The sequence below is a fragment of the Indicator indicator genome, chromosome 5, assembly GCF_027791375.1.
Source record: "Indicator indicator isolate 239-I01 chromosome 5, UM_Iind_1.1, whole genome shotgun sequence".
NCBI classification, from domain to species: Eukaryota; Metazoa; Chordata; class Aves; order Piciformes; family Indicatoridae; genus Indicator; species Indicator indicator.
This window is the reverse complement of record NC_072014.1, coordinates 27,232,838-27,259,700: the sequence shown is the minus strand read 5'-3', so window position 1 is coordinate 27,259,700 and position 26,863 is coordinate 27,232,838. Positions and strand designations below refer to the sequence as shown.

The window sequence follows — 26,863 nt, the reverse complement described above, 5'->3', positions numbered from 1 at the left end:
TCTCTCTCTTGTCTTTTTTCTCTTTTTTTTTTTTTTTGTAAAAAATAAAAATAAAAGTGCAGTCAAATAGAAAATAAATGCAGTAGATGCAAGCTGAGTTGAGGCAGGCTGTTAGTGATAGTGTGCAAACGTGTGTCTTAGCAGTTCATCTGCAAATGGTCGCAGCTTGGCCTCGATAAAAATCCTTTTCAAGAAATCCCGAGCATGGTCAGAGACATGAGGTGGTAGCTGGGGGTTGGTTGGCTGAGTGGCAATTTTAAAGATGGCAGCCATGGCTTCGAACTCTGCCCAGGGGGGCTTCTCAGTGAGCATTTCTACCACTGTACAACCTACGCTCCTGAAACAGAGGCAGAAGTGAAACAGCAGGTTACAACACAGTCATGCCCTTCTAGGAAAAACAAGAAATATCAGAGAGTGACTAAAATACCATAAATAGTGTTCACTGGACTCCACAGAGCAACTTCAGTGGAAAACAGGGGTTTAGAAAAGCAATACACATTTTCTGAAAGGTACAGAGATCACAACCTATATCTTCACTGGGCCAAAAGGTACTACCTCACTGAAGACATGATTAGACGATTCTCTAGGCAATACAAACTGCATTATGGCACGGCTGCTATTCAGCGCTCAGCAGGTTGATAGAGGCCAAGAGCACTGCACAACCCTTGTAACCCCAGCTCTTCAGGAACCTGCACTTGAGAGCTTTCTTGCCTGCTAGGGCCAGACAGAAATGCAAAGTAATGGGAATGCTTTGAGTATGCTGCGTATAAATTGCTAGTTTGTTAAAAATGAACAATGTGCAAACATGACATGGCAGTTGAGAAGTTTAAAAACCATGCTTCAGTGGTGTCTTTCTCTTTTAATTAAGGATGCTAAAAATATACTTCGATTGTTTAGGATCTTAAAATTTTGTTTGGCAATCTCTATATACAAAACCGATGTTGAAAGGATTGAGAAAAGCAGAAGGGCATTCATATGGTCAGAAAAATCTCTGTTCCCTAAGTCCTGGAAGATCAGCCTTTTCCAATAATAAGCAAAATTATAATGAAAAATACAAAGGCTGGAATAATTTACAAAGCTTCTTGAAAATTGGGATTTTTTTCAAGATGCTTGCCAAAAGTTTTGCAGTTAGACAGAGGTACCTTTCTTTACACAATAAGTATTTACTGACCGACAAAAGTAAAATTTCAGTCTTTTTTAGTTTTAACCAGGATTTTCTCCATCAAAAACATGTATTAACCTTGGTGCAAATACTTAAAAGCTGAACAAATCAAGTGTCTGACAGGCATTTCAGGCTGTTCTATTATTCAAGTATAGCAGCACAATTACTAAGTGATCTGAATAGGTTAAATTAATTTCCCTGACATTAAAAGTATTTCTGTTGGTTGTATGTAATGTGGTTTCACTTTAAACACAGTATTACTACTACTGCATATCTGCATGGCCTGCCTGTGTTTCTGTGTTCACAGAATCTGCAGTGCAAGGAGTCTAAATTGCTAAAAACTAGGCTGGAGCTATGTTAGACAATGTCATGTTACATCATGTATCACTAAGATTCATTTTTTAAAAGTACCTTCCCCTCTTAATTCTTAAATATTTAGTAACAACCTAACCGAATTATTTTTGGATGCCTCCCATTTAAAACTGGCTAATTCATTCTTATGTGTCCATCAATTAAAGGATCAGCATTTAATTTTCTGTTTTGCATCAAAGGTAGTTCAGTGATAAAGTTCTATTACAGGACAATTGAGGCTTCAAAGTTTCACACGTTGCTTTCACTCTCCAGGATTTACAAACAGTCTGGCAATCCTAACTTCCTGTAAAGCTGGTTCACACTATTCTCTTAGGATCCTCAAATTGATAGGCTGAAGAATTGCCAAATGAAAAATTCCCAAATTCAGCGTTAAGCTCTCCAGCCATGACAGTCAATGCTCACACTTTCCACCTTCTTCAGCTTAAACCTCAGAACAAAACATTCCCAACTTTAGATAACAAACATCTACACTCTGTTGAAAGAGTCCCTTCTGAAAGGACACCTTTTAGCAGAGAGGTTTTTTTTAAACATACCAGATGTCTGCTTTTCTGCCGTACCCTTCTCCACTAATAACTTCTGGACTCATCCAGTATGGAGTTCCTGTGACAGACTTCATTCCTGTACCAGAGAGACAGATAGTCTGCAGTCGTTTGCTGGCCCCAAAGTCTCCAAGCTTCACATTGCCTGCTGAGTCTCGCAGAATATTTGCTCCTAGAAGGGAGGGAACATGGTGTTATATTCATGAAAACAAAGTAAGATCAGCCTAGTATTTCAAGCCAAAGAATTTACTTTCTCTGCTCATTCCTATTATTCTATCTGAGGTTCAGAAAATAATGAACTGTAGACATTGGTTTGCATCCTAGGCCTTTTCTGGGAAGTGCCAGTCACTCTGTAAAGCCTTCCTGATGAAATCAGGAGTGTGACATACAAAGGAAATAAAAAGAAACAGGAAAGTTTCCACATAACTGAAAATGTCATTATATTAAAGTAAAATCTCACACTGTGTAACAGATTTGTTCAAATCACTTGTCTGCTTAACCATGTAGGAATTGATTGTGATACCTCATCTTTTTCTGGAACAAAGCACTATTGATACAACACAAAAGGGAAATGGTAAAAGTTTTAGGGAATACAACAGCCTTGTATTTAACACACCTATTTTACACATCACCATCTTCCTACATATTCATAACTTGCCTGTGCAGCACTTGCAAGGCATCTGTATCTATCTGCAAAAATAAACATGTCTGTTTCCTCAGGTTTCCTAGCAGTAAAATGGAGGAAGTTTGAGTCATTTGATCAGGCAAAGTTACCTCTGCCACACATTTCTTGTATCAGTGAAGTGCTGGGTAATTTCTATCTAACTGATGAAAGTAAAACTCTGAAAAAAATTACACTGAGTCATGACACTTTCATCTGCACACTGTTTGCAATGATATCACCCTTTGGTATATTCAGAACTACTAATACTAAAATGTGTTTTTTTTTTTTTTTGCAGACCAAGACTACAGAAACATCGTCAACATTTGCTAGAATACCACAGAGATGTTTATTTTTGTCCCCTCAACAGTGACAAGAATAAATGACGAAATGCAATCTCATTAAGTCAATCATTTGTCATTTCGCTTAATTACACATTAATGTTTCACACAAGTCTGGGAAAGAATCTGTAGTACAGAGCACTGAATTGTGCACAGAACTATCACTACCTTTAATATCTCGATGGACAATCATATTACTGTGCAAGTAGTGAACTCCTTCCAAAATCTGCCGTGTGTATTTACGGGTCACGTTCTCTGTGAGTGCTCCATATGATTTCAGTTGGTCTTTGATGGAACCCTGTGGCAAAGAAGACATATAAAATATTGTAACATGTCTAGAATCACAAGTGGGCTATTACTACAGTTGAACTTCAAAGAGATTTATGCCTGAGATATTTAAAGTTGCAATATTTTTCTAGGTCAATTTAGATACAGTTTTACCTCCACTGGAAAAATAAAAACTTTGATAAAAAAAGGGGCTGGACAGAAGTCATACACAGAAATGTTAAGCTCTTAATTTCTAAAATGCCATGCATTTTTGGTCCAGTGTGACATACCAAAAATAAAAGAAAAAAAAAGAAAAAAAAAGGGACAGCAGTACTTTTCCTGAAACATCACTCCAGCTTTTCTGATGGTTCAATGGTGATGCTGAATTTAGACAAAACAGATGCTTTTTAACCTGGTTAGTTTGTACTCAGGTAAAAATAAAGGGTTGTCAAGAAAAAGCATCACATGGTGGAAGACGGTCCTTTACAAAAAAATTAAAAGGTAAGCGACTCTTGGCTCAAATATCGAATCAAATATTAATGAGTTCGTAAATATTTTTGTAGAACTTGGCTTTGTCACACATTTACAAAACGCCTCTGTGACACTGTCCTCCACATACCAGAAAAAATCAAACAGCTCTCCAAAACAAAGCCCAGAACTCACCTAAAAATAACCCAAAACAATCAGAACCAATCAAAGAAAGAAAACAACCTCACCAACAACCGACCACCAGCAGCACTTTTCTTCTGTGGAATCTCACAGTAAAATAAAACCCTGTAGCTATAACCTCTGTTTTTATATGAGCACATTTTATGTAGCTCTACTTGCCCCACTTGCTGAGAAAATGAAAGTTTACCATTTTTTGACCTGAATGAAGTTCAGCATGTTCTTAAGTGCCAAAAAAAGAAGCACCAAGATTTTCTGTATCCATTTATTCCCACAGGCATCTTAGCTACATTTTACACAACAGCACAAGCTGATGCATGGCAAAAAGAAATATTAAAATTCAGGAAAATTCAAGAGTTTGCTAATGAAAATGCTGCCTGTAGGAAGATAGCAAACCTTTGAACAACTTTTGAGAAGGCTAAGTTTTGTCTTTGAGTTGGAAAGAATGTAAACACCTTGTAACTGATGAGAGAGACTAGGCATGAGACGACTGGATATGTTGAGAAGCTTGTTTGGCAGTATTAACCTATTGTATGCTTTGCTTAGACCCATGTCAGTGAAAGGATAGCCAATTGGGATGTGACAGCTCTGTATTAGAAAAGTATATAAATTGACTATGTAACAGAGTAGTAGGGTTTAGGCTTTGGCTTATGCTTAAGCTCTTGCTTTGCTTTTGCTTGTGCTTAGTGCTTTGCTTAGTTATACATAGGCAATAAATGCTTTTGCTTTTCACAATACGAGTCTTCTTGTCTTGGCATCACCTGGAAACACCAAAACACACAGCCTGTGAGAAGAACATGACTGCTACAATTATAAATGGTGATACAATTATAGCTGCCTTTTCAAAGACATCGCCAGGCACTTCTTGTGCCAAAATCAAAGAACTCTTGTATAAACCACTGCATTTCTGAAAAGTCCAACAAGCAATGGAGAAGACAGGCTGCTGTAAGCACTTGTCACTAGCCATCTTTGGCCACTGTTCTTAACTTGGGCATTTTTTAAACATCTGTGTGCACTTCTGCAAAATCTGTCTGCTTGGATACTCATCATATCACGTAGAAATGATCACTGAAGTGGACTGGCCCTCTCGCTTACCCCAGGCATATATTCCATGAATATAGAGAGTGTTCTTTCTGGTGGATCTCTCAAAAAGCCGTAATACTGAACAATTCTTTCATGCAGCAGATTTTTCAGCAACTGAATCTCACATTCAAGTGCATTTACTTCCTAAAAGGAAAACAGACAGGATTTACCATGCTTGATGTAGAATAGTAATAATGTTTCACATTTTTTTAACATTTTTTTAAAGTGGGACAGTATGTATCTATTGAGGGTTGTTGAAACTACGAACACAAAATATCTTCTGTAGCTTATGTAAAGTTCATACATTTTATAACAAGCAAATATCACCATTGGATGGAGGGGAATAAAAATCCTATGGCTTTTATATAAAATGACTTTGGGATGATTTTGCTGCTATTTCATTTCTTCTCTTACTTGAAAGCTGTGTTTTTTTCAGAGCACAGTAGGTATCAGTATGTGTATGAAATCTGTGATTATTATGCAACATGTCACAACCCTCAACTGAGTTAAAAAAAAAATCTTTAAATCTTTGTAGTGGAATAATTACCATTATTTGTTAACTTTTCCAGTATGGCAGACTATACTTAAAAAAAAAAAAAAAAAAAAAGCTTCTGAGAACTACTTGATATTGTGATAATAAAACTCAACAAACAAAAAGATGAACACATGCTGTGCTTTCACTAGAGCTTTCTAGAATACTGAAAATGTTGCAAACAGGAAATTTTGTAAAGACTGTACAGGAAGATGCTGGAAAACAACTACATCACAAATTAAACTTAACTGGCTTCCAAGTGTCCCCTAGAAGTCTTTAATCAAAACTTGCTTTTATCCATTACAGACTGTTACTGATATCCCTCACGCTTTTGAGGCTAGAAGTAAAATGGATTTTTTTGACACTGAGATGCACACATGACAAAATACTACGGCAAGTGAGATCACAAAACTGTTGCTACAGAAGAGACTAGGGTATTTAATATTTAACACTTCCAAAGCATCATCAGTTTTCTGTTACATTTTAGAGAAGTAGCAAGAACAGCTACACTAGAAATCTACAGCACAAATGATTTATGGCTTTTTTCCTTAATCCTACAGTACTAGTAGCAGCAACTATAACTGTTAGCCACTCAATTCTGCAATCATGCTTACACCCATTGTTTCCCCAGCCTTGCTCCCCAAAGTGCAGAATGCAGTCCTAATGTAGGAAAAGTAATAATGCTTTCTCCATCCTGTAAAAAGCAGCAAGTATGGTTTGGGAAAAAAAAATAGAAGATTGGTGCTACTTCAAAATAGTTTCTCTCCTCAAGTGTCCAGTATTAAAGGACGAGTTCAATTTTAGAGAGAATAAACTGACAATGAAACTTTTGCTTTTAAGAGAGAAACACAGCAAATAACAGTATCTGACCCAGTATCAAATAACAGTATCAAACAAAAAAATTCCACCCCACCAAGATTAAATTAAAAAAAAAAAAAAAAAGAAAGAGAGAATCTCAAACTGACTTCATAGCCAAAGAAATTATCCTCAAGAATTTATTATCAGGAACACAGTACAAATTTTTCTGTTCATAAATGGAGCTTGTTCTAATCCTATAAGTATAAATAATTATCTGTTTCAAAGCACACTTAATAGTGGATTGTTTAATTTTAGATACTGAGACTGCAAATTGAGTTGTGTACGTTCACTGCATAAGGATATGTGTGAAAATTAAAAAATGGGATGTAACATTAAAATCAGGTAACCAAACAAATTCTCCGAGGTACTAACAAAACAGGAGTCCTAACAAGGACAAGAAAACATGATATACATCATCCTGTTCAAGGAGAAGAATATAAGTCTAGTCTGGAATATACCATTTAAATTTAGAAACCCTTTACAAACTCTGTCTTTGGTACTGCTTACCTTGCTGGTTTCTGGACTATCAGGATCAAACTGAACTTGTTTAACAGCCAGTTCTCTTCCGGTATCAGCATCATAACACAGATATACTCTGCCGAATGCACCTTGACCCAGCAATTTACCAAGTCTCCAGTTAGTTGGAGCTCGTGGTGCTGAAAATATAAGTATGTTTTGGTTTTCAAATGAGCTTGTTATTCAGCTGATCAAGAAAAACTGGAATACACAGAAAATAACTTTTTAAAAAGACTACATTTTTCACAACGGAGATTGTGTCCTAAACCTCCCCATATAAGTTACACAGATCAATAAAACTTCCTGTAAGATGGAAAACATGAGCTACTTATTCACTAAATAATGTAAGGTAGGGATAGACCTACTTAAAACAACCAGCAACAGCTAATCTGAAAAATAGAAAGAGCATGTTAAACGCACTTAACGTTTTTTAAATTGAGGCATGATTGAAATGTTACCAGCTGCTGTGGTCATTACAAAATGTACTTGAAACATCACTACAGATATTAACCAGGATAACTAGACATCTACCACTTATCAGAAAACTTGAATTTAGTGAAACTAAGTATTAACCTCAAGAGTCTAACAAATCTTCAAAAATACTTTTACAGTGTTTTGTTATCACAGATACAAATTCCATATGAAAATCTACATGAAGCTTGGCACAGCAAGCAACGAAACAAAATGATGAGCATACAGTCTTGACTTTTTCCTATCAGAGAGGTAAAAATGTGTTTTTCAGTTGCATGTATTTTGATGGCACAGCTCTGACATGATGTACTTGAAACACAACAGTTTTACAGTGGAGTTCACAAAATGCCTCAACTCACAGCGACTGGGTGGGCTAATGTCCATAACTGACAAGGTAGGATTGTCTATGTCACTTCCCCTTCTCCTCATTCGGTTGTCTTCATATTCTGGTGTAAAGACGCTGCTTCCGCTACTCGTGCTCAGCGAGTGATCAGTGGGACTGAAACTAACTGGAGATCGGAAGCTGTTCCCCTGAGTCCTTCTGGCTCTTGGAAAAGTTTTACGACCTTCAATGATATACAAAGAATTCTGTTACACTACCAAAAAAAATACTGCTATCCAGTGTATCTATGCAAATATTTTATGAATTCCACACGATGCACTTCAAGTCTTCCACAGCTTATGATATGATGTTGTGATCATTAAATTTACGGGCCTAACTTTCCCCCTCAAAGAAAACAAGCACTAAATTGCAGATGTATGTAAGGATTAGACTGAATCAAACACTGGTTTACATTTAAGTGACTGAAAATGGGATGAAATTCTGGGACCTTTCTGAAATGTTATCAAAGAGCTCCAGAAGTCTGTAGGGCTGTGAGAGACAAAAGGTAAGTGCCCTGTTTCTACCTTTATTGCTCTATTAAGACATAAGTACCAAATTTCTGATAAATAGGAGAATGATAAGTATGTTTATATTTCAGTGGTGCCCATGCTGGCACTGTCATCCTGTAAGCTACTAAGAACTGAATGTGGAGAAAACTTAAACTTGGAATCAACAGTAAGACCACAAACAATATTTGAAAAAGTGAAATAATAATCAAAAAACAATGCATAATTCAGAGATGGCTACAGCATTAGAATAAGGAAAAAGGCTTTGTTCTTCAAAAGGTTAATTACAAGCAGATGACTAATACAATTTATGTTAATATATTCAGATTATATGAACATTTTTATGTCAGCAATGTTTGATGAAGTTTCATCCTGTAGAACTCATAGAAAAAGCTGCAGAAGTCTGATTCATTAGGTGTTAAAATGGAGGAGTTCACAGGGAACTGAAGAAGGCATAAAATTTTATTTGCAAATGTAAACTCATATTTCTGCACTAGCCTGGCCAATTTGAATTCTCTGACAGACATGCAACAAACTATTAAACAGTTTTATAAAGCGTTGAGAAGGTAAGGTTGTAAAAACCACTCAAAACTGGGGTTTGTTACATATAGCTAATCCAATTTCCCTATTTTATCAGGAAACTCTCATAAACCAGCTAGTGAAGTGTGGCGCACACCACCTTGCTCTGTAGAGTATGCCCTAGACAGCTTCTGAGCAGTTATCAGTGATTTCCCAAAGGGGAGGATAATTTAAGTGGACACCCACAGCAGTTTACCTTCAGTCCACTTCCATACACTATTTTATCTGATGATGTATATATGATGAAACGTAACACACCAAAACACTGCAGATGACATCAAGTTAAGTGTGGGTGGAAGTTCATTTAAAGATAAAAATCAAAGTTCACAATGGCATCAGTAAGCTGGAGCTGGTTCAGAAATAAGATGAAATTCAGTAAGAAAGTACAGCATACATAAAAGAGAAATCAAATGCACAAACCATTAAGTGTAAAGTAATTGGCTGACTGAATGCAGAAAAGGATGTACAAACTGTAACAGCGGACAGACTGAACAGCAGTCAGTAGGGTGACTATGAATAAAAAGTCTCAAGTGTCATTCTGGAATGTATCAACATGTCTATTATGTATGGAGTTGTGGTTATGTTACCAACTGGCCATGAGAAAAGCCCCAGCCAGGGTTGACGTTGGCCACTACAAAAATGGAGATGAGACCAGAAGAGGGGGAGAGGGAAGAGAAGAAAGGAAAGAAAAAAAAAAAAGCCTTTCAAAAATGTCTGAGGCGGGCTTAAAACTTGAAAGAAAAAAACTAAAGAGAGAAAACAGATGTGTATATGATGTTATATATGAGCAGGGATTGATTTTTCACTGTGTTTTAACAGTGAAATGGAGTAACTGTTTACTACTTTCATTTGCAGGAAAAAATATTTTGAAGAAAAAGACATCTTTCTCTCACAACTTGCTTAGTACCTTTTCTTCTAAAGTCAGTTTAGAATTTACCTAGAAGTCAGTGTAAAAGATTTTTCCCTCTTCAATCTTGCCGCAGAGCAAGGGACTGGACCAAAGCTGCCTTGCAGTGCCTCAATTAGGTATTTCTATGACTTCTGTAACAGAATTGCATTTATTCCTGTGCTCATTCCGTACTGCAAATGAAATCATCTGGTCTTTGGAGAAATTTCTTCTTAATGCTTCTTAACTCGTACTCAACATGCTCAAGAGAGACAATCCTTCAGCTGCTCCTCTTCCCTCCCTTTGGAAATCTAGCATGTTAAATCCATATCAGTTTTACTACTGTGCAAATCAGTCCTACAACCACATCAGTAGGTGCTGTCTTGCATTCCAACAAGTGATTTGACCAACTAATTATCAGTTCTCGGTTTAAATCACCACACTTCAGTTTTATTTACTCTTAATCTAAGAAACTGCTCATAGGAACTCCACTGTATTTGGAGGGCTTTAAAAAGTAAAACAAGGAGTGACAAACTAACTCACATACCTACTTTGGATAGGAAAAGGTCAAAAGCTTTTACTGTATCACTTGTGCACAGCCAAAGGTAGAGAACATTTTTGGAGCTGTGCATATGAGTCATGAATTCTGCAATCCATAACTTTACCAGAGGTAAAACACTTTGCAGCTTTATCAACCGTCAGAAGTTTAGCAAGTGAGTTTAGGGCAAGAAGTCAAGCTTTCAATTTCTTCAATATGTTAATTCATAAAGATTTTATACTCTAAATTTTCTTCTTTGCTTTTTAAGAAAAAACCCCAGCAGATTTAGTGAAGTAGAACTTTGGCAGCATTCACACTTACCATCATTGTAGTCTTGTTGATGATATGAAATATGGTATCTTCGGGGATATGTGCCCCCCTTTCCAAATTTCTCAAATATCGGGATATCATACTCTACTAGAAAATAAAAACACACGTTTCAAAATTTAAAATGTGACAAAGTATACTAAATCAATTAGTTTGGTACTGTAAATAAACAAGGGGGAACATATCAGAGGATATGCTTCAAGCTGAAGCATCAGAACAAAAAAGGTTTAAACAAAGGCTACAAATCTTAACAAATCACAAGAACTAAAAGGACATTTAGCCAAACATTTCAAAGGATCAAGAATTCAATAGCTGAAGTGGTTTGCAACCTCTTGCTTAAAAGAATGTCAGAGGACTGCAGCGTGTCTAATTACTCCAGTTTTAGACATAGTTTCTAGAAGGAAATTGGCAGAAGATATTACAAAGAATAAAATTTGAAGAGGCATAAACATGAAAAACTGGTGAATTACCAAAACAGACTCAATAGGTCCTCTTTTAAAAATTATTGAAGGAGAAAAATATTCACAAGATAAAGGAAAAAGTCCCCTCATGCTTTAATAATTAGTTAGAAGACAGGTATATAAGATGGGAGTCAATGGTCAAGAGTTCCACAGGAATCTGGGCTACAACTCATGAAGTTTAACTATGCATGAATTCTCTGGATAGAACAATGAACCATGACATGACAAAATAATTTTGAGAAATAAAGCCAAGAGAAGAATTACAGAACGCCTTTAGGAGTCGACATGACTAGATATTAAAATGGCAGATGAAATTCAGTGTAGACTAACGTAAAGGTTTGTGGTAAGAGTGTTCCAATAAGGCAGTAGTTGAATTCTCTGTATTGGCAAAGAAGCAAATGAAATGGGATAAATCATTAAGATATACTGAACAAAGTTGTGGTCTACTCCATTTGAAATCATTTAGTAAAGCTGATCACCTCTGTAATTTTAAATTTTTCCAAAGACACAGAATTACTTGTCCACAAGGAATGTAGGCCTCTACAGACTAGAAAAGCAACAGCTCAAAGGGAGTAAATAGACCAAAATTCACAAACCACCTCAAGTTCATTGGAAGCTGATTGTTGTTCGACAGCAAAATTCTTTAGTGAGGTAGTGAGTTCTTTAGTGAGGTATGTCCACGAGAAACACTTCAAAGCACTTACAAAGTTACTCATTGTACTTTGTATCCTGAACCATGTAGGGCTGGGATTCAAGCCACAGTATCATATGAAAACAACATTAGTGGTGATGATTAATTTACAGGCACACCATACAGTTCTCCTTCATCCTTTCTCTGTGTAGTGCTTTGAGTTACAGCAGCCATGAGAATTTTAAAGTGATCCTCATTTCACATAGGAGAAATTGAAGTTTCAATTTTTTAGCCTTGACTTCAGACGAGATAGTTAATTTCCTTCACAGTAGCTCATATGCTGCTATGTTTTGGATTTGTGACCAAAACAGTGTTGATAATACAGAGATGCTGAACTTCATTAACACAGCATTCAGACTTTTTTTGTTTCTCACACCACTCCACCACCAATAGGCCAGGTGCACAAGCAGCTGGGAAGGGGGACAGCTGACTAAAGGAATATCCCATAACATATGAGGTTGTGCTCAGCAGTAAAAGCTGGGAGAAAGTAGAAGGAAGGGAAAACTTTTAGAGTTATGGTGTTTATCTTCACAGATAACTGTTAGCTATGAAGTTCTGCTTTCCTGGAGAAGGCTAAACATCTGCCTGCTGATGGGTATTAGTGAATTAACTTCTTACTTTGATCACATGTGCAGCTTTTGCTTTACTTACTAAAATGTCTTTATCTCAACTCACAGGTTTTCTCACTTTTATCCCACTACAGGAGAGGGAGCAAGCAGTTGTGTGGGCTTAGCTGCTAACTGAGATTAAATTTACCAAGGTTATGTATCAAATTAGAGATGGGTATTAGTGTGATTTTACAAAATGTTGTGCACACCTACTCACTGCATCATTTGTTCTTTCCAGAGAAGCAGGTGCATTACACCACACACTCACACTGGTGTTACAACAATCTAGAAAAAAACATTTGGAAGATCTTCCATTTCACTGTATCTTTTACCATACGCATTTGGATTGGATTTTGTTGCCTTGCCTTCTCCTACCATATGAAGTTTGTTAATACAATACTTACCAATGTGAGCATCCCTTCCAAGCCCTATTATTTGCCAGAAGAAGTGTTCTGGAAAACTAGTATGTCCAGTGATTTTACATACCTGAGAACTCCTGATGATTATCTGGATAGCTCTGTGCTCTCGGCATCCGAGACTTGGGATAGTTATCTCTGAAAGTGTAAAAATGCACAGCATCTAAAAACTGTTAAATCTTGGACTTAAACATTTTATCTTACTGTCTCAAAATTGTTTATGACCGATGAGAACTTATTGTTGTACAAGTTGCTGCACCAGTTTACAATTGTGGAACCCAATTTTGAAAATCACATCTAACAGATATCAATAACAATGCAAGATCAGCAACAACAGAAAAGCTTGCTTATTGAGTTTAATGTAGTAGAAAAGCAACAGACTGTGTTAATGAGCAATGATATTAGTAAAAACATGAATTATGACAAGTAAAGCCACAAAGGAGCACTGTTATGTCTAACACCTTTATGGCTATACACAAAGATTTTTTACAGACTGGCAAAATCTCTTGTACAGCCTACAAAAACTCTGGAGGAAGTTTTAACCAAAGAAATGTAGAACCTTTTAATGTCTGAAAACAATTCCTCTTCTCTCCATGAAAGTGACAGGATTAAGAGTGTAATTTTATTGAGTTACAGAATGATGAAGAATTTTTTGGTTCTTACATGATCACATTGTTTCTTACCTACAGTTGGTATGTAACTCCCAGCCACCAAAAGGCATGGATGGGATTGCCAGTCAGAGCAACCGATTACAGTATATTTCCATAAACATACCAAAACAATGTCCTCCTTTTTCTGGTAAGAATTTCTCTAATGGGTAACAGAAGCTAAATGGAGACACAAAACCTACATCTTTGTAGGAAATATTTGAATGAAAAAAAAAAAAAGAAAGGAAAACAAACTAAGTCGAAGTGATAAACAAAATAAATAAAAAACAACCCAAAGAAGTTTTGAAGAAACATCAGTCAGTTACCCCTACCCCAGAAAAACCTAAAACTCTGCCAATTTAGTAGAAATTCTATCCTACATAGCAATGTTAAACACTGGTTTTTTTATATAATTTATCACACTCCAACCACAAAATACTTTTCATGTCTATAGTTTATTGCTTGTGAAATGGAGATTCATTATTTAACTCAAATTTTTTTTGTTAGACCAAGTGTATTTGTATACTGAAATCACATATTCATAAATGTAATGGTACTATGGAATAGTATCACTCTGATTAATTGCCACAGGCAACAATTACCAACTTTTTACCTTTCTACTAATTAGCAGTATTACTTGTATAGCAGCTCCAAATAAATCATCAGCCTATCTGCATAACATAAGACCCAAGGTTATTTGCCTGACCAACCATAAGCCAAACAGGAGTATGTTCTGTTTGGCTTACCTGGTGGCTGAGCAACTGTGGACAGTGACCCTCTCAAAGTACATGTATCTCCTAACAGGTCTCCAGACTCCCCAGTGTACACACTGCCCCTTGCTAACTGACAGCTACAAACAAAGGAAAATAAATTGAAAATCTGAAACAAGAACAAGGAGAGAGGAGCACACAGTAACTGCAAAGAAAAGAAGGAGATTGTCTGTTGGAGCCTTTACTCTCCTTCTCTGTTGGAGCCTTTACTCTCCTTCTTGAATTAGGTACCCACTACCTCGGAAAAGGGAAGCTTACTTCACATAGCAGTACCTAAGAAATAAATTTGATGGGCCAGCCCACTGCCAGGGAATATACTTCACATGTATGTAAGACTGGCAAAAGTTAGTAAAAAACCTCAGTACAATTTGGTAAGATCTGAAGTCTAAATTTTTGTCTTGTGAAAAAAGAGAGCTATTTCTATTTTCCGTGCATTAGTAAGCAATTAACTTTCAATAAGCTTTCATAAATGTTCTGTAACTTACAGAGGAATTTCTGGAAGAAGTTCAGCAATAGCTATTGCTGAAGAGTTATTGTATGTTACAACTGATACATTATGCAATTTAATTATGATAAATAACGAATTTCAGTAATTTTTACCCATCTAAAGGGCTGTCAAGTGAGGGACAGCTTCCCGAGCCGGAGTTTTCAGGACTGCTCAATGACAATGGATCCAGCATCTAAGACATAACAGAGAAAGTTCAAATTTTTGTTTTAAAACAAATCCGAAGTTTCTGCTTTGAAACACCTAATAAAAAAACCCAAACCAAACAAAAAACCCACCCACCCAAACCAAACCAAAAAAACCCCACCTGACTAAAAACCAACATAAAAACCTCCCAAATACCCCAGAAATACTAATTACTACAGAAAGGTTAGCTACCATAGTTGAACCTGCATTGCATTCTGAAATCATGAAAGGACTCCATAATTTTTCTCACATCTAAGTAGAATATAGTTAAGGTATTTAATCCTCTTTCATGCTTTGTATGTAAGGTGTACTGCCACATTCTTCCCGTACAAGGCATTGGCTCTTAATGCTATAGCAGTATCTGCATGAGAGCAGCTTAATAAAATAACATAATTAAGGCTTCTAAAAGATGAAAAAAGTAAGACCATTAAAAAAAAAAAGTGGCTTTTGGGGGAAAAACCCAGTATCTCAGATATGACACAGGTTGTGATGTATACAAGTTATATAGTGTCTGTAGTGGATTAAGTTTGGCCAACCAGCCTTCAAAGAAAACAACAGAAATCAAAAAATCGAATACTGTAAAAACCTTTAAAGCATTTATCTCTACTTAGGAGTCCAAGGGAGTTATGTAAATTTTTAAACAGAAGTAAAGGGAAAACTGAAGGAGAACATGGGAGAATGCTTGAAGTGTATAAACACTCTCCCTTCTCCCCCAAACAATTATTCTGTTTCAAATAAAACAAAATTTTTGTATTTCATAATCTGTTACGATTTTTTTTCTTTTCTCCAAAATAGTTCAAAGTATCTAGCCACCAATGTTCATGAGCTGTGTGAAATATGCCATGTATCAGTCAGAAGAGGTCATAAAACTGTCTTGGTCAGATCTATTATACAATGAAACCAAACCACCAAACCTTTCACTGTTTCTCCGATTCTAATGCAGAGTTAAAAATCCAGAGACTGATAATCAAGAGCACTCTCTTTATCACCTGCCACTCATTTTGTTACCCTTGATGTCCTAAGTTTAATGATAGACAAACATCATTCCCTTCTCTATTGCAGCAAAGCAGTCTAAAATGTTTTGCAGATTTCTTTTTCAGCCACGGAAACAGAAATTTTGAATTATTTACTGTGACAATTTTACCAGCCTGCCTCTGAAAAACAGGGCAGAAAGCTCATCTATTGTTTTAAAAAGAGCTCCTTCCTAAAATAAGGTTTGTCATAGTGTATTATATAATATCTGCTATTTTATATGAGTTGGACATCAGTCTTTTGATGTAAGTTACACAGTTACCCCTCCTATTTTTATGGTCTGTGATGCATCTAAAAGGTCCTGGGGACATGTTTTGCTGAGCATCAATCAACATCTTATTAATAAGTGTCCAGAAAGAGGAGCCGGTAAAGTCAGACGCTTTAGGAGAACAACATTTACCACAGGAACAGCAATTATATTCCTTTTTTCATGCTAAAAAGTGGGTTCTGAAAGGGAAAAAAGCCACCTACCACCATACTCCTTATCTCTATTGCTGACTGCAGTATGGCCCAGCTGGCAGACAATGACCTACTTCTATTCAACCCATCATCTCTTCTGTAGAGAAGGTGTGAGGTCTGCCATCAAGAGTGTGAATAGTTCTGCTCAGGCAGATCAACAGGAGGATAGAGCAAGGCACCCCCAAATTTCCTTCTTGTCTTTGTGGGGCAGGCTGTGATGGATGTAGGTCAAGGTGATATGGCAGCTTAGGGGAAGGGAGCCGGAGGTTGTGAGTTCCCAGCACCCCAGTCTGGCCCTTGAGGGTCTTTAGCTTAGCTTCCTCCTAACCAAGCTTCCTATGAAACAGACAGATAACACAGCATGACAGGTTACACATTTCTTAAATACTCTAGAGTGAAATGGCATCCTTGGCCTCTGAAATCATCTGACTGACCAGTCAGTGACCAAAACCAACATCATCCAGGCCAAAAGGATTTGACCACGTGGTTATGATAATGACTAGCACCCTAGTCTGGAAATCAAGAGATTCAGTCTCTATTCCTAGTTCAGTCATGAAAATTGTGCAATAAATTGCACAATCTCCTTGTCTCATATTTTTATTCTGTCATCTGTATCTCATTTAGTCAGCTCATAAAAACCAATGCCTCTTGCCATTTGTTAATACAGTGCCAATGTCAACAAGCACTTGAAGTGATTTGGGTATGCAGCACGAATTTTTTTTTCCTTCCTTAAAGTATCTTTCTCCATTGCCAATTCTGTGACCTATTATATTCCTCTATCTTTTCCTGCTGGTTTTAAGTGCAATTTTGATACTCAAAACACAAGATTTTTATTCATGCTGATATTCTACACCAATAATGCAGGTGAATAAGGAGGACAAAATAGTTTATCTCTGCTCCTTGCACAAAAATATGACTGTAAGAAGTATTTCAGAGCTTATTTATGCCAGGCCCATGCCATCCCCTTGCCTTTACTCCAACACAGTACCAGCTGAGTCCAAATAATTCAGACAAATCCACACTCTTCTTTAAAATGTCCTTTAATTACCTGAGAAGGCTGTAAAACTGGTCTTGTTTCCATATCCTTCTCATTAAAATAAAGGGGATTGTGCTTTCTGAAGTAGACATCTCTTGCTGTAATTTATATCTACTGCTACCTCAACTCAACTACCATGGAAATTAAGAATATTATCTTTCTTCTTGTAGCATCGTATTTAAATAACTGAAGAGACTTACAGAGGGGAAAAAAAAACAGGTTCTACAAGATTGCACCACACTTATGATATTAGCCTTCTCTTACAGACCATGTTCACTAGTGTTGTATTTTTTAAGCTGTTCTTTCTAATAAATGTACATCCTTCTTGAACAGCAGTATTTCATAAATCAACCTAACAAAAACTTTATTTTTAAGAAATCACACACACCTACCTGATCCATACTTTCTGGAATGAATTCGCCCTCACTGTTGATACTGGTGAAGGACCCATTTCGGGCCACTTGATGAAGCTCATCTGGAATGTATCCTGGGGGAGGTGAACTCCTATCACGTGTATTAGAACCTTTTGAATGAAAAGGCTAGTCAGAGTCATCACTAGCCCAGGAGGCTTAATCAAATAGTTCAAAGGTACTGATCTTGCCTAGATCACTTATTGCTTAAAAAATTCCCAAACACTTAAGCAATATAAACCTTACATATAGCATTTAAAATCTGTAATCCCAGAATTATGAAAATTTTCAGGCAGTGTTGCCTTGATAGCATTAACAAGAATTTTCACTACATGGGAACAGAAATGTAATTCACCCACACATCTAGCTGGGTATATTTCTTCTTTTGAAATGAAATAAAAATCCAGAGCCTTCCATCCATGTCAACTAATCCTTTCCAACTCCTGAGAACTTAGCTTTTTCTTTGTAGAATATTATATTTGCAAGAACACAAATACTTCTATTCAAAATAAATGCATAATAAAGTATCTCAAAAACTATTCATTAAAGTCTCTAGTTTCATAATTAAATTTGGAAATTAACATCACTAACTTCAAACATGAATAAGCAAAAAGGTTGTATCAATGCCAAAGTAAGTATCTTAAGCAAAGTAAGATCTAAAAAATACAGGAGTCCTAAACTGAGCAAGAAAACACATTGTCATATAAACAAAGAGACATTTCGGTAAGGAGAGTATTAGCATCAACATTTTAAGATGCTCATCAGTTGTCTCAAATAATTCCACATAGATTTCTTTGCTTGTTATTTGTTGTGGTTAATTTTCTATATTATATATATTTAAACTACCTTCGACTTAAAATTCAAATTCCACTCCACTGAGTGCGAGCTCTACTATGGTCATTGATAAGCAAGAGAAATTCAAACAGTCTTCGCTGAGACCAAGATCTTCATGAAGGGAATACTAGAAAAGAAGCTTTATTACAATTAAATCTATTGACATATATAGCTTACCTATTACAGACAGTCGCCTTTTTCTGTCTGTCACACCAAACACTGTATTATCTAAATCTTCCAGTGAGGGCAAGGGTTCCATGTTATTTACACTGGGTGACTGAAAATGCATACACATGACAAACTGCAGTTATTACTCAGACAATGCAAATACTTGGCAAACTTTATTAGGCTTTGTACAGCATATTCTTTTTTTCAAGCAGTCAAAAAGAAGTTTGCCAACCGATATAAAAATTTATCTATTTTAGTAGCTCATTCTTAATATTTTAAAATAATTTTCAATATGTACTAGTATGCAAATCCTATCAATATCATGGCTGTTATGTGTTAAATAATGCTAAAATAGCTCAAGCCTACAGTCCACTGCTATCGTTTGCTACGACAAGCACGCAACTTGCCATGAAGGAGTGTCACCAATGTATGGCTTACAGAACAATTCTAAGTAAGTACAGTTACTTAAAATTCTGTTTGAGCTTCTCAAATTTGCATCAAATAATCATCCTATTATGAAAGGGAAAACAAACAAAAAGAGAGGAACAGGATGTAGGAAAAAGTTAAAACAAAATGCTAAAAGATGCTTCAAATGAAGTCAAGAAGCAACCAGTAATATCTTCAATTGGAAAAATGTCACCTTTAAGATGACATTTTAAGAAAAAGACATTTAGCATGTCAACTCATACTTGCGTATTTCCATGTATTACAAGAAGTATCTTGAGACTCTTCATATGAACACTACGGTCAAGCAGTTCAACAGCTTTGTCCAGGTCATCCTGTGTGGTTAATGGAATTACAAGCTACAAGACAAGGGAAAAGAATTAAAAAAAAAAAAAGCTTGAAATTGAACATAAGAACGAAATGTGTCAAGTGCAGAGAAACAAATAAAGCGATGCTACCTTTCCTTTCATTCAAAAAAACTTGAAAACAAAATTTACTAAATGATGCCTCAAGTTTGTATAAAGATGTCTGATGTTCAACCTTAACTGTTCTTGCAGGTGCCTTCAACAGATATAGCATGGTAGAACAAATCTTCACAATGAAGGAGCAACCATTTTACATTATGTACAACTTAATGTCCTTCCTAAATTAATGGAAGTCTCTGAAGTAAATAAAAATAAGCCCTATTTTGTACAGCATGGTTTTGTATCTCACAACATTACAACTATGTTTGAAGCTGCATCACTAACAGAATTTCTCCCTCGAAAAACAGAATTTAAGGAAGTGTATCAGGCATGATGTGATCCAAATGGAACAATTCTAGTTCTCACTAGAATCTTACATGGATCTAATTAACTTGGTATATGTGTATATTCGGAACAGAAAATGTTATGCCATTAAAATGCATTTGATCGCCGAGTTCTACTACAGTTAAAATTGGGCATGCTTCAGGAAAGCAAATTACAACTTCTGCTTGTAACAAAGGAACAATGAAATATAGACTGCAAAAAAAAATCTATTCTACTTGTAAATAGTCTCAGTCAATGATGCTCAAGTACAACATCAGTTGAAATATAGTATTTTTGTACAAAAAGAAACGGAAATGAGGGAAGAAGTCTTGATCACAAATGAGCATACTGTTCATTTTAAGTTGCAGTTTTAATGCTAAAACCAGGTTATCATCATTACATTTCTGAAAAGTTATAGGATGACTTGCCAAGTAGTACAGAAGTTGACAATCAAAAAACCTGCTCAAATGTATAAAAAAAATTAACCTATTAGAGGATGTAGCCGAGGCTAAAACATCACAAAAGGCCATTTTTTCTGACCTTCCTATTTCCAAAAGCCTTTTGTTGGAATTCTTCACTTTGAGGATCAGTTTCATAGAAGTGCCTAGTAAGGTAGTGAGTAACCAACAAACAGTAATTACAGGCGTTTTGTTCTGCAGTGATGCAGATTAGATACAGCAATTATGTTGTCCATAATCAAGCACATGAATAATCCTCCATGCACTTTGCTGACTAAAGGCAAAAACCCAAAAGTAACTCCTAAGAACGCATCCTGCATTTATAAACATATTTCCTATTAACAATTCCATCTCTGCTTCTAAAGGAAAAGCTGGAAGTAATATTGATCAGGCATAAGTGGCTTGACATGGTAGCTCTGTTTCCAAGAACCAGTCACTTTAAAAGGACCAACAGTTAAGCCTAGTTCTGCAATTAAATAGTGCTAGAATGCAGCATTCTAGCTATTGCCTAACAAGATTAATCCTTACTGAAAAAAGGTGTACAAGAAAGGATAAATGTTATTTCACATTTACAAACACTACAAATCGCAGAGATAAAAACACTCCTGAAGTCACACAACCAGAGCACAGCAGAGCAGGAAGACAATTTACCCAATCCAAATCAAGTCTGAGACATAATTCATCAAGATATGACACTCCTCATAAAACACTCTATGAATCTCCTCTCTGTCCTAATTTAGACTAGCCTTAGACATTTGAGAACACACACACATTAGAAATCTGGGGTTTTGCCACAGGAGTCGTTCTCACTGCTCATGAGAGTAAATTTCAGCCTTAAAATAATCAAAGTACAAGTCACCAAGAATTTAGAGGACAGAATATTACCTCGTTATTGCTGTAATGTAAATCCATAGTCTGTCCAAAAGCAACTTTAGCTTTAGCGGCAAGATCTTCAAGTTTAACAGGCCTTGGTAATTGCAGGATCCTGAAACACAATTTAATTTATAGAGTTTTTTTTTTGGTGTGTATACTGCTTCTGAAAATCTGGTAATTCATTACTTAAGAACCACCTTAGAACTAAATTTATTACTAAAAAGACCATAAGAGGCTATGCTTTATTCCCTGTTCTCCATACTTTGAGTCATTAAGAGCGAAGAGCAGTGAAAAATTATAAGGGATAATCACACATAAAATTCAAACTCATTATGACTATTTCAGTTGCTTACATGCAGCTTTTAAACCTAATGCTTTGCATGCCTCCATTCCAGAGGCAAATTCTTAGAAACTTCTACAATTTTCTACTTCAGAAAACTAGGACAATGGAGCACCACAAGCTGACAAGCATATGCATTAGAAAGGATTGACTCCTACAGCCCCCATCTATTGGAAAACCAAGAGACTATCTTATCTGAGGAAGGTAACTAAACATCACCATCTTTACCATAATGAATTACATGCTCAAACTGCTGAGTCCATCACTGACTGTGCTTCAGGTGTGCTCCTGTAAGAATGGTGCAGTTGTAGGTCAACAACTCAGATTTTCTTTTAACTCAATGTCTCATCAATACAAATCGCCCCAAATGCCTTTAACTGACTTTTCACTATAGAGAATGAGTGTATTATTTGAGAAACACCACTATTAAACAAAACAAGTTTTTAGAAGTGACTGAGCTATTGAGTTACATTCAAAAAAGAAATAGCACTCAGATTTTGCAAAGCAGAAAAATTAGTGAAGGGTAACTGTCTCGTTTATCAGTATTTCAGTTGGTACACTGGTTAGAGAACAGCATTTCTCGCCAAAAGGAGGCTAGAAGCCAGGCTATTTCCAATTAAAATTTCTTTTGGGGAAAAAAAAAATTAAAAACCCAACACAATCCAACGCTCTCACTGTAGTTGATTTGTTTAGCAAGCCTGGAACACCACATGTTACATTCACTATCGAAACAAATTCTAGCATCACTTCTCTTTTCTACTTCCCTTTTCAAAATCTAGTGAGAAAGCCATTGCATCACTTATTATTTCTTGCATAATTTCATTATTTTATCTTTAGACCTACATGTTCAGGCAACAGAAGTATTGTAACTCATGCAGAGCAACAATCCTGGTCTGTCCAGTACAGAGAAAGCAGGCTCAAGTTACTTGAGACAGTCCAAAACACAGCTAGGCTCATCATCATAACAGCTTGGAAAAGGTATTTTTCCACACACTTACTTCATGCTTATATTCATATTTAATTAACTTAATCCACTGTAAAAGTGAATCAAGATAACCTGCAAAATTGCACTGTCTGTGCAGACTGGCAGTGAGCGAACAGTTCCCTGTTTTAAATTCATGTTTCCACTTATTTCACAAGCAATTGCTCGGTAGGAGAGTCCTCAATTTTCAAAGAATCTGAAAAGACTTGTTTCCTCCAAATTACTTAAAGCACTTAACCATTACTGATGCACTGTTACATGTCATTTTCAGAAAAGGGATTGAAAGAAGCTGAAGAATGTTACTACCTAGGGAATTTACTGCTATTTTACTTCTCTATGTAAAAAGACATCACATAAAGTAATCAGCATGGATATGCACTGATTTATTGCACATCATGCTAAGGGCTGCCCAGAAGAGAATAAGTAAAGGCTGCTTCGGAATGAAACCTAAGGAATTTACCATTTTCATTGACTAATAGCATGACCAGGATATTATTTATTTTTTCATTAAGTATTTTCAAAAATCTTATTCTATAACCATTTCTCTGTAGGTACACTGAAGGTTTATGCTTTCAGAAAGACAGACAAAATGAGTTGTCCACAAACCACTTTTGCATGGAATTGTAGATTGACTTCTGGGAAAGCTTTTGAGCAACCATCAGAACATATTCACACAAAATGAAAATAAATTTTAACTAATTATTCAAAGTTATCAATGAAAACAATCTAATTATAAAGTCTAACAATTTTTCATATTATAGTTCTCAGACTGGTTCCTCCAAAGTACAGTCCAATATCAAGCTTTAAGATCTTCTTCCTCTGGGTATTCCAGTAATAATATATTATCAGGCATTTATAATACACATGATGCAGAAAAGATAAATAATTGCTTGTCTACTCGTATTTGAGGTGTGTGGCAATGATCTGAGTAATCATTCTAGGCTAAAAACCTTGATCTAAAGGCTAAAAAAATCATAGAACGGTTTTGGTTGGAAGGCACCTCAGAAGGTCATTTAGTCCAACCTTCCTGCAGTCAGCAGGGACATCCTCCACTAGATCAGGTTGCCCAGAGTCCTGCAGAGCCTAACCTTGAGTATCTCCAGGGATGGGGCTTCAACTACCTCCCCCTGGGCAACCTGTTCTACCACCCTCATGGTAAAGAACCTGTTCCTAACATCCTATCTAAATCTATTCTTCTTTAATTTCAAACCATTACCTCTTGTCCTATCACTGTAGGCCTTTGTAAACAGTGCCTCTCCAGCCTTCTTGTAGGGCCGCTTTGAGTACTGGAAGGCCGCTATTAGGTCTACCTGGAGCCTTATCTTCTCCAGGCTGAACAATCCCAGCTCCCTCAGCCTGTCCTCAAAGGATATTACATGGGACAAGGCTATACAGTAAGATACTTCTACATTTTTGTATACCTAGAGCCCCCAATTAGAACAGATTAATTCTCCTTCAATTGTGTTCAGATCAAAATTAAATTTAAACTTCGAGCCAAGACACTCTGCTATGAACAGTTTATTTGAAACTGCATGATAGGAGCCCCCAAAAGTTCTAGAACAATTAAAAACCAAGACAGTTTCCTGTGTTCCCATCTTACCTTTTTTCACCTCGATGTTCAAATTTGACTCTAACATCATTCTGCAGGAGAAGAGATAAAGAAAATCCATTCAATAATCCTACACTAGAAAACACTTGAAAATCCTTATGAAGTACAAAAATGTTGTCCTTTCTCATACACCAAGGTATGCTTGGATATATGATAAAGACTTAAAAGTGTGTAAATAATACAAAAAAATATGCTGAAGTACGACAGATGCTCCTCTAAGTAAGCACAGTCTTTTCTATCAATATATTTTAACAGATTCATTATTTCAAATCCAGTGCAGAACTGATTACCAAAGAATTCTCCATCCTGAACAAACAGACAGATTTAGCCACCATAACAGGCTTTTATGTACATTTTGGAGCTGAGTGTTCCAGGCTTAAGAAATGGATCTCTTATTTCATATGCATTACCATAGAAACCCACACACGTAATTAAGACAGTATTCATGCAATCAATTTCCCAATTGAAAAAAATATACCTATAAATGCAGTTATGTGGAAATAAAATAGTTTTGCAAAATCCTAATTTTAAGAATTAAATTCTATTAGCAACTACTGTAGGGGAAAAACGATAATTCAATCACAGCGATTATACCCAAATAACAATGTTGTATTTTCCAAAATAATTACTTGATTCACAAGCATTTACTTTCAAACTTCACAAATGTAAACAGAATGACAAACATGTATTTCTCCCTCATCACTACCACATGTAAACTCAGAAATGGCTCAACTGCATTTCTTCTTTCCAAACATACACGTATTCCGACCATTTTGGATCACATAGGCATGTTACTACAATGTCTAAAGTCACAGCTCAGAAATTATTTATATGACACTAATAAAGCACCGGTGTGATAAACAGAATGATTACAGCTTTTAAAGCACAGAATGAAAAAGAGAAGAGGTAGCCATTGCTTTTTTGACAGTTTAAGAGCCAAATATACTCAAAGACTTTGATCTTTACAGGTTAAACCAAAACTGCACGAACTGAAGTTTCGTGGAATATTGCACTGTCAATTAAATAAACAAACAGTTAACTCAATAGGGCTGTTACAACAATTTGAGTACAAATCTACATCCTGTCCTAATTACTCCAAACCTAATTACTCAAACCTATCTACTATGTATCTACTGCTTTTTTGTTTGTGTTCACTGTCTACAGGAAAAAAAACACAGCTGAAAAGAACTCACATATCCAGCATATCAACAAAGAAAATATCAAGGCCAAAGATGTAGTAAAGGAGCTTAAGTATGTTTTTGCTGCTGCACTGACATTCTTTAATATGATATAGCCGACAGCTCAGCAATTTATAATATCTATAAAATTAATCCTAAAGCATTCCAAAGAAGAGATATAGCATACCTTGCTATTTTAGAATAGTCTGAATAATCTAGTACCAATCAAATAATCATTATCACCATCATAATATCAATCTACATAGTGTCAAAACACACTTATAATCTTTAATTTATCAGGACCATAGTCATTTAAGCATACACTATGATCTGATCTGAAATGCCACCATTTGATTTTGCTGCTAATTTAAGAACATGAACAAAGAAAATGGCAGCACATGGGGGAGACTAATAGCTCATTTTGGTATGCTCACTGGTCTAGCAAGAAAAATAATTATAGAAGTCACAGCAGGACATTCTGTGTTCAATAGGTTAGTAAGGATATTACAGATTACCTGTTTTTTAGGTGAAGATGACTTTGGTTTTCCTGTTTCTTGCTGGGGCAATACAGGACGACTGGCCTTATGAAGCACAGCCAAATCCTGCATGATTGAATTCAAAGCTTGCTGCTCATCTGCTCAGAGAAAGACAAGATAAGAGAAAATGACCATTACATTCGAAATGCATTGCTGTCTCATTTCACAATTAAGCAGGCACTACTCTGAAATACAAAAAGGCCATACTACACTTCAATACATAACTGCCAAATTAAGAAAAAACACTACCACATTGCAAACATTGTATTTATCATTAACAGTGCTTACGGAACTAAACAGCTTAAACACACTTAAACAGGTTAAAAAAAATGAAGTCTTAACAGAGATTGACAGCTCTATGGAACTGCAGAACTTCCCCTTAGTCAGAGAAGGCAGGAGGAAGTTTACCTACTTTGTTCCAAATAGCATTCATAGATGAGACGTTCACTAGAAATCATACTTCCGTACCCTGCCAAAACTTGCGAAATAATGAAGATAATGGCAAGTACTTTTAAATCACTTCTCCTCTGTCCTGAACAGGTTCAGTCATGCACATAGGAAGCATACACAAACTCCCAGAGGAACACCACCTCAATTGCTCAAGCATTTGCTGACAACCCAGATTAATTTAAAAAACAACACCAACCAAGGAAACAAGTAAAAAAACTCAAACAAAATCAAACACAACGAACCTTTTCAGGTCCAGGACTGCAAACATAGGGGGTTTTAGAGCTTACAGGAGTAAT

At 36.1% G+C, this 26,863-nt stretch overlaps 1 protein-coding gene across 1 annotated transcript; it reads right to left on the bottom strand.

The window, feature by feature from the left end:
- Positions 1–111: 111 nt before the first annotated feature.
- Positions 112–26,575, bottom strand: MAP3K2 (mitogen-activated protein kinase kinase kinase 2). Its single transcript, XM_054381242.1, has 16 exons — positions 26,530–26,575; positions 26,097–26,215; positions 24,395–24,435; positions 21,485–21,584; positions 19,599–19,712; positions 18,919–19,018; positions 17,890–18,020; positions 14,880–14,959; positions 12,933–13,000; positions 10,681–10,776; positions 7,828–8,034; positions 6,989–7,137; positions 5,104–5,235; positions 3,244–3,373; positions 2,068–2,245; positions 112–337 (listed from the first exon to the last, which is right to left on the bottom strand). The coding sequence occupies exons 1-16, from the start codon at positions 26,573–26,575 to the stop codon at positions 112–114; spliced, it is 1,917 nt and encodes a 638-aa protein (XP_054237217.1).
- Between the last annotated feature and the right edge of the window lie 288 nt (positions 26,576–26,863).

Bases quoted from the DNA above. Each gene is read 5' to 3' on its own strand.
- MAP3K2 (XM_054381242.1), bottom strand. From the start codon at position 26,575: ATGATTTCTAGTGAACGTCTCATCTATGAATGCTATTTGGAACAAA. The intron at 18,021-18,918 runs GTAAGCTATATA...TTCATTCAAAAG, and splicing joins AAGGCGACTGTCTGTAATAG to GTTCTAATACACGTGATAGG. The intron at 10,777-12,932 runs GTATGTAAAATC...TTTATTTTCTAG, and splicing joins TAATCATCAGGAGTTCTCAG to TAGAGTATGATATCCCGATA.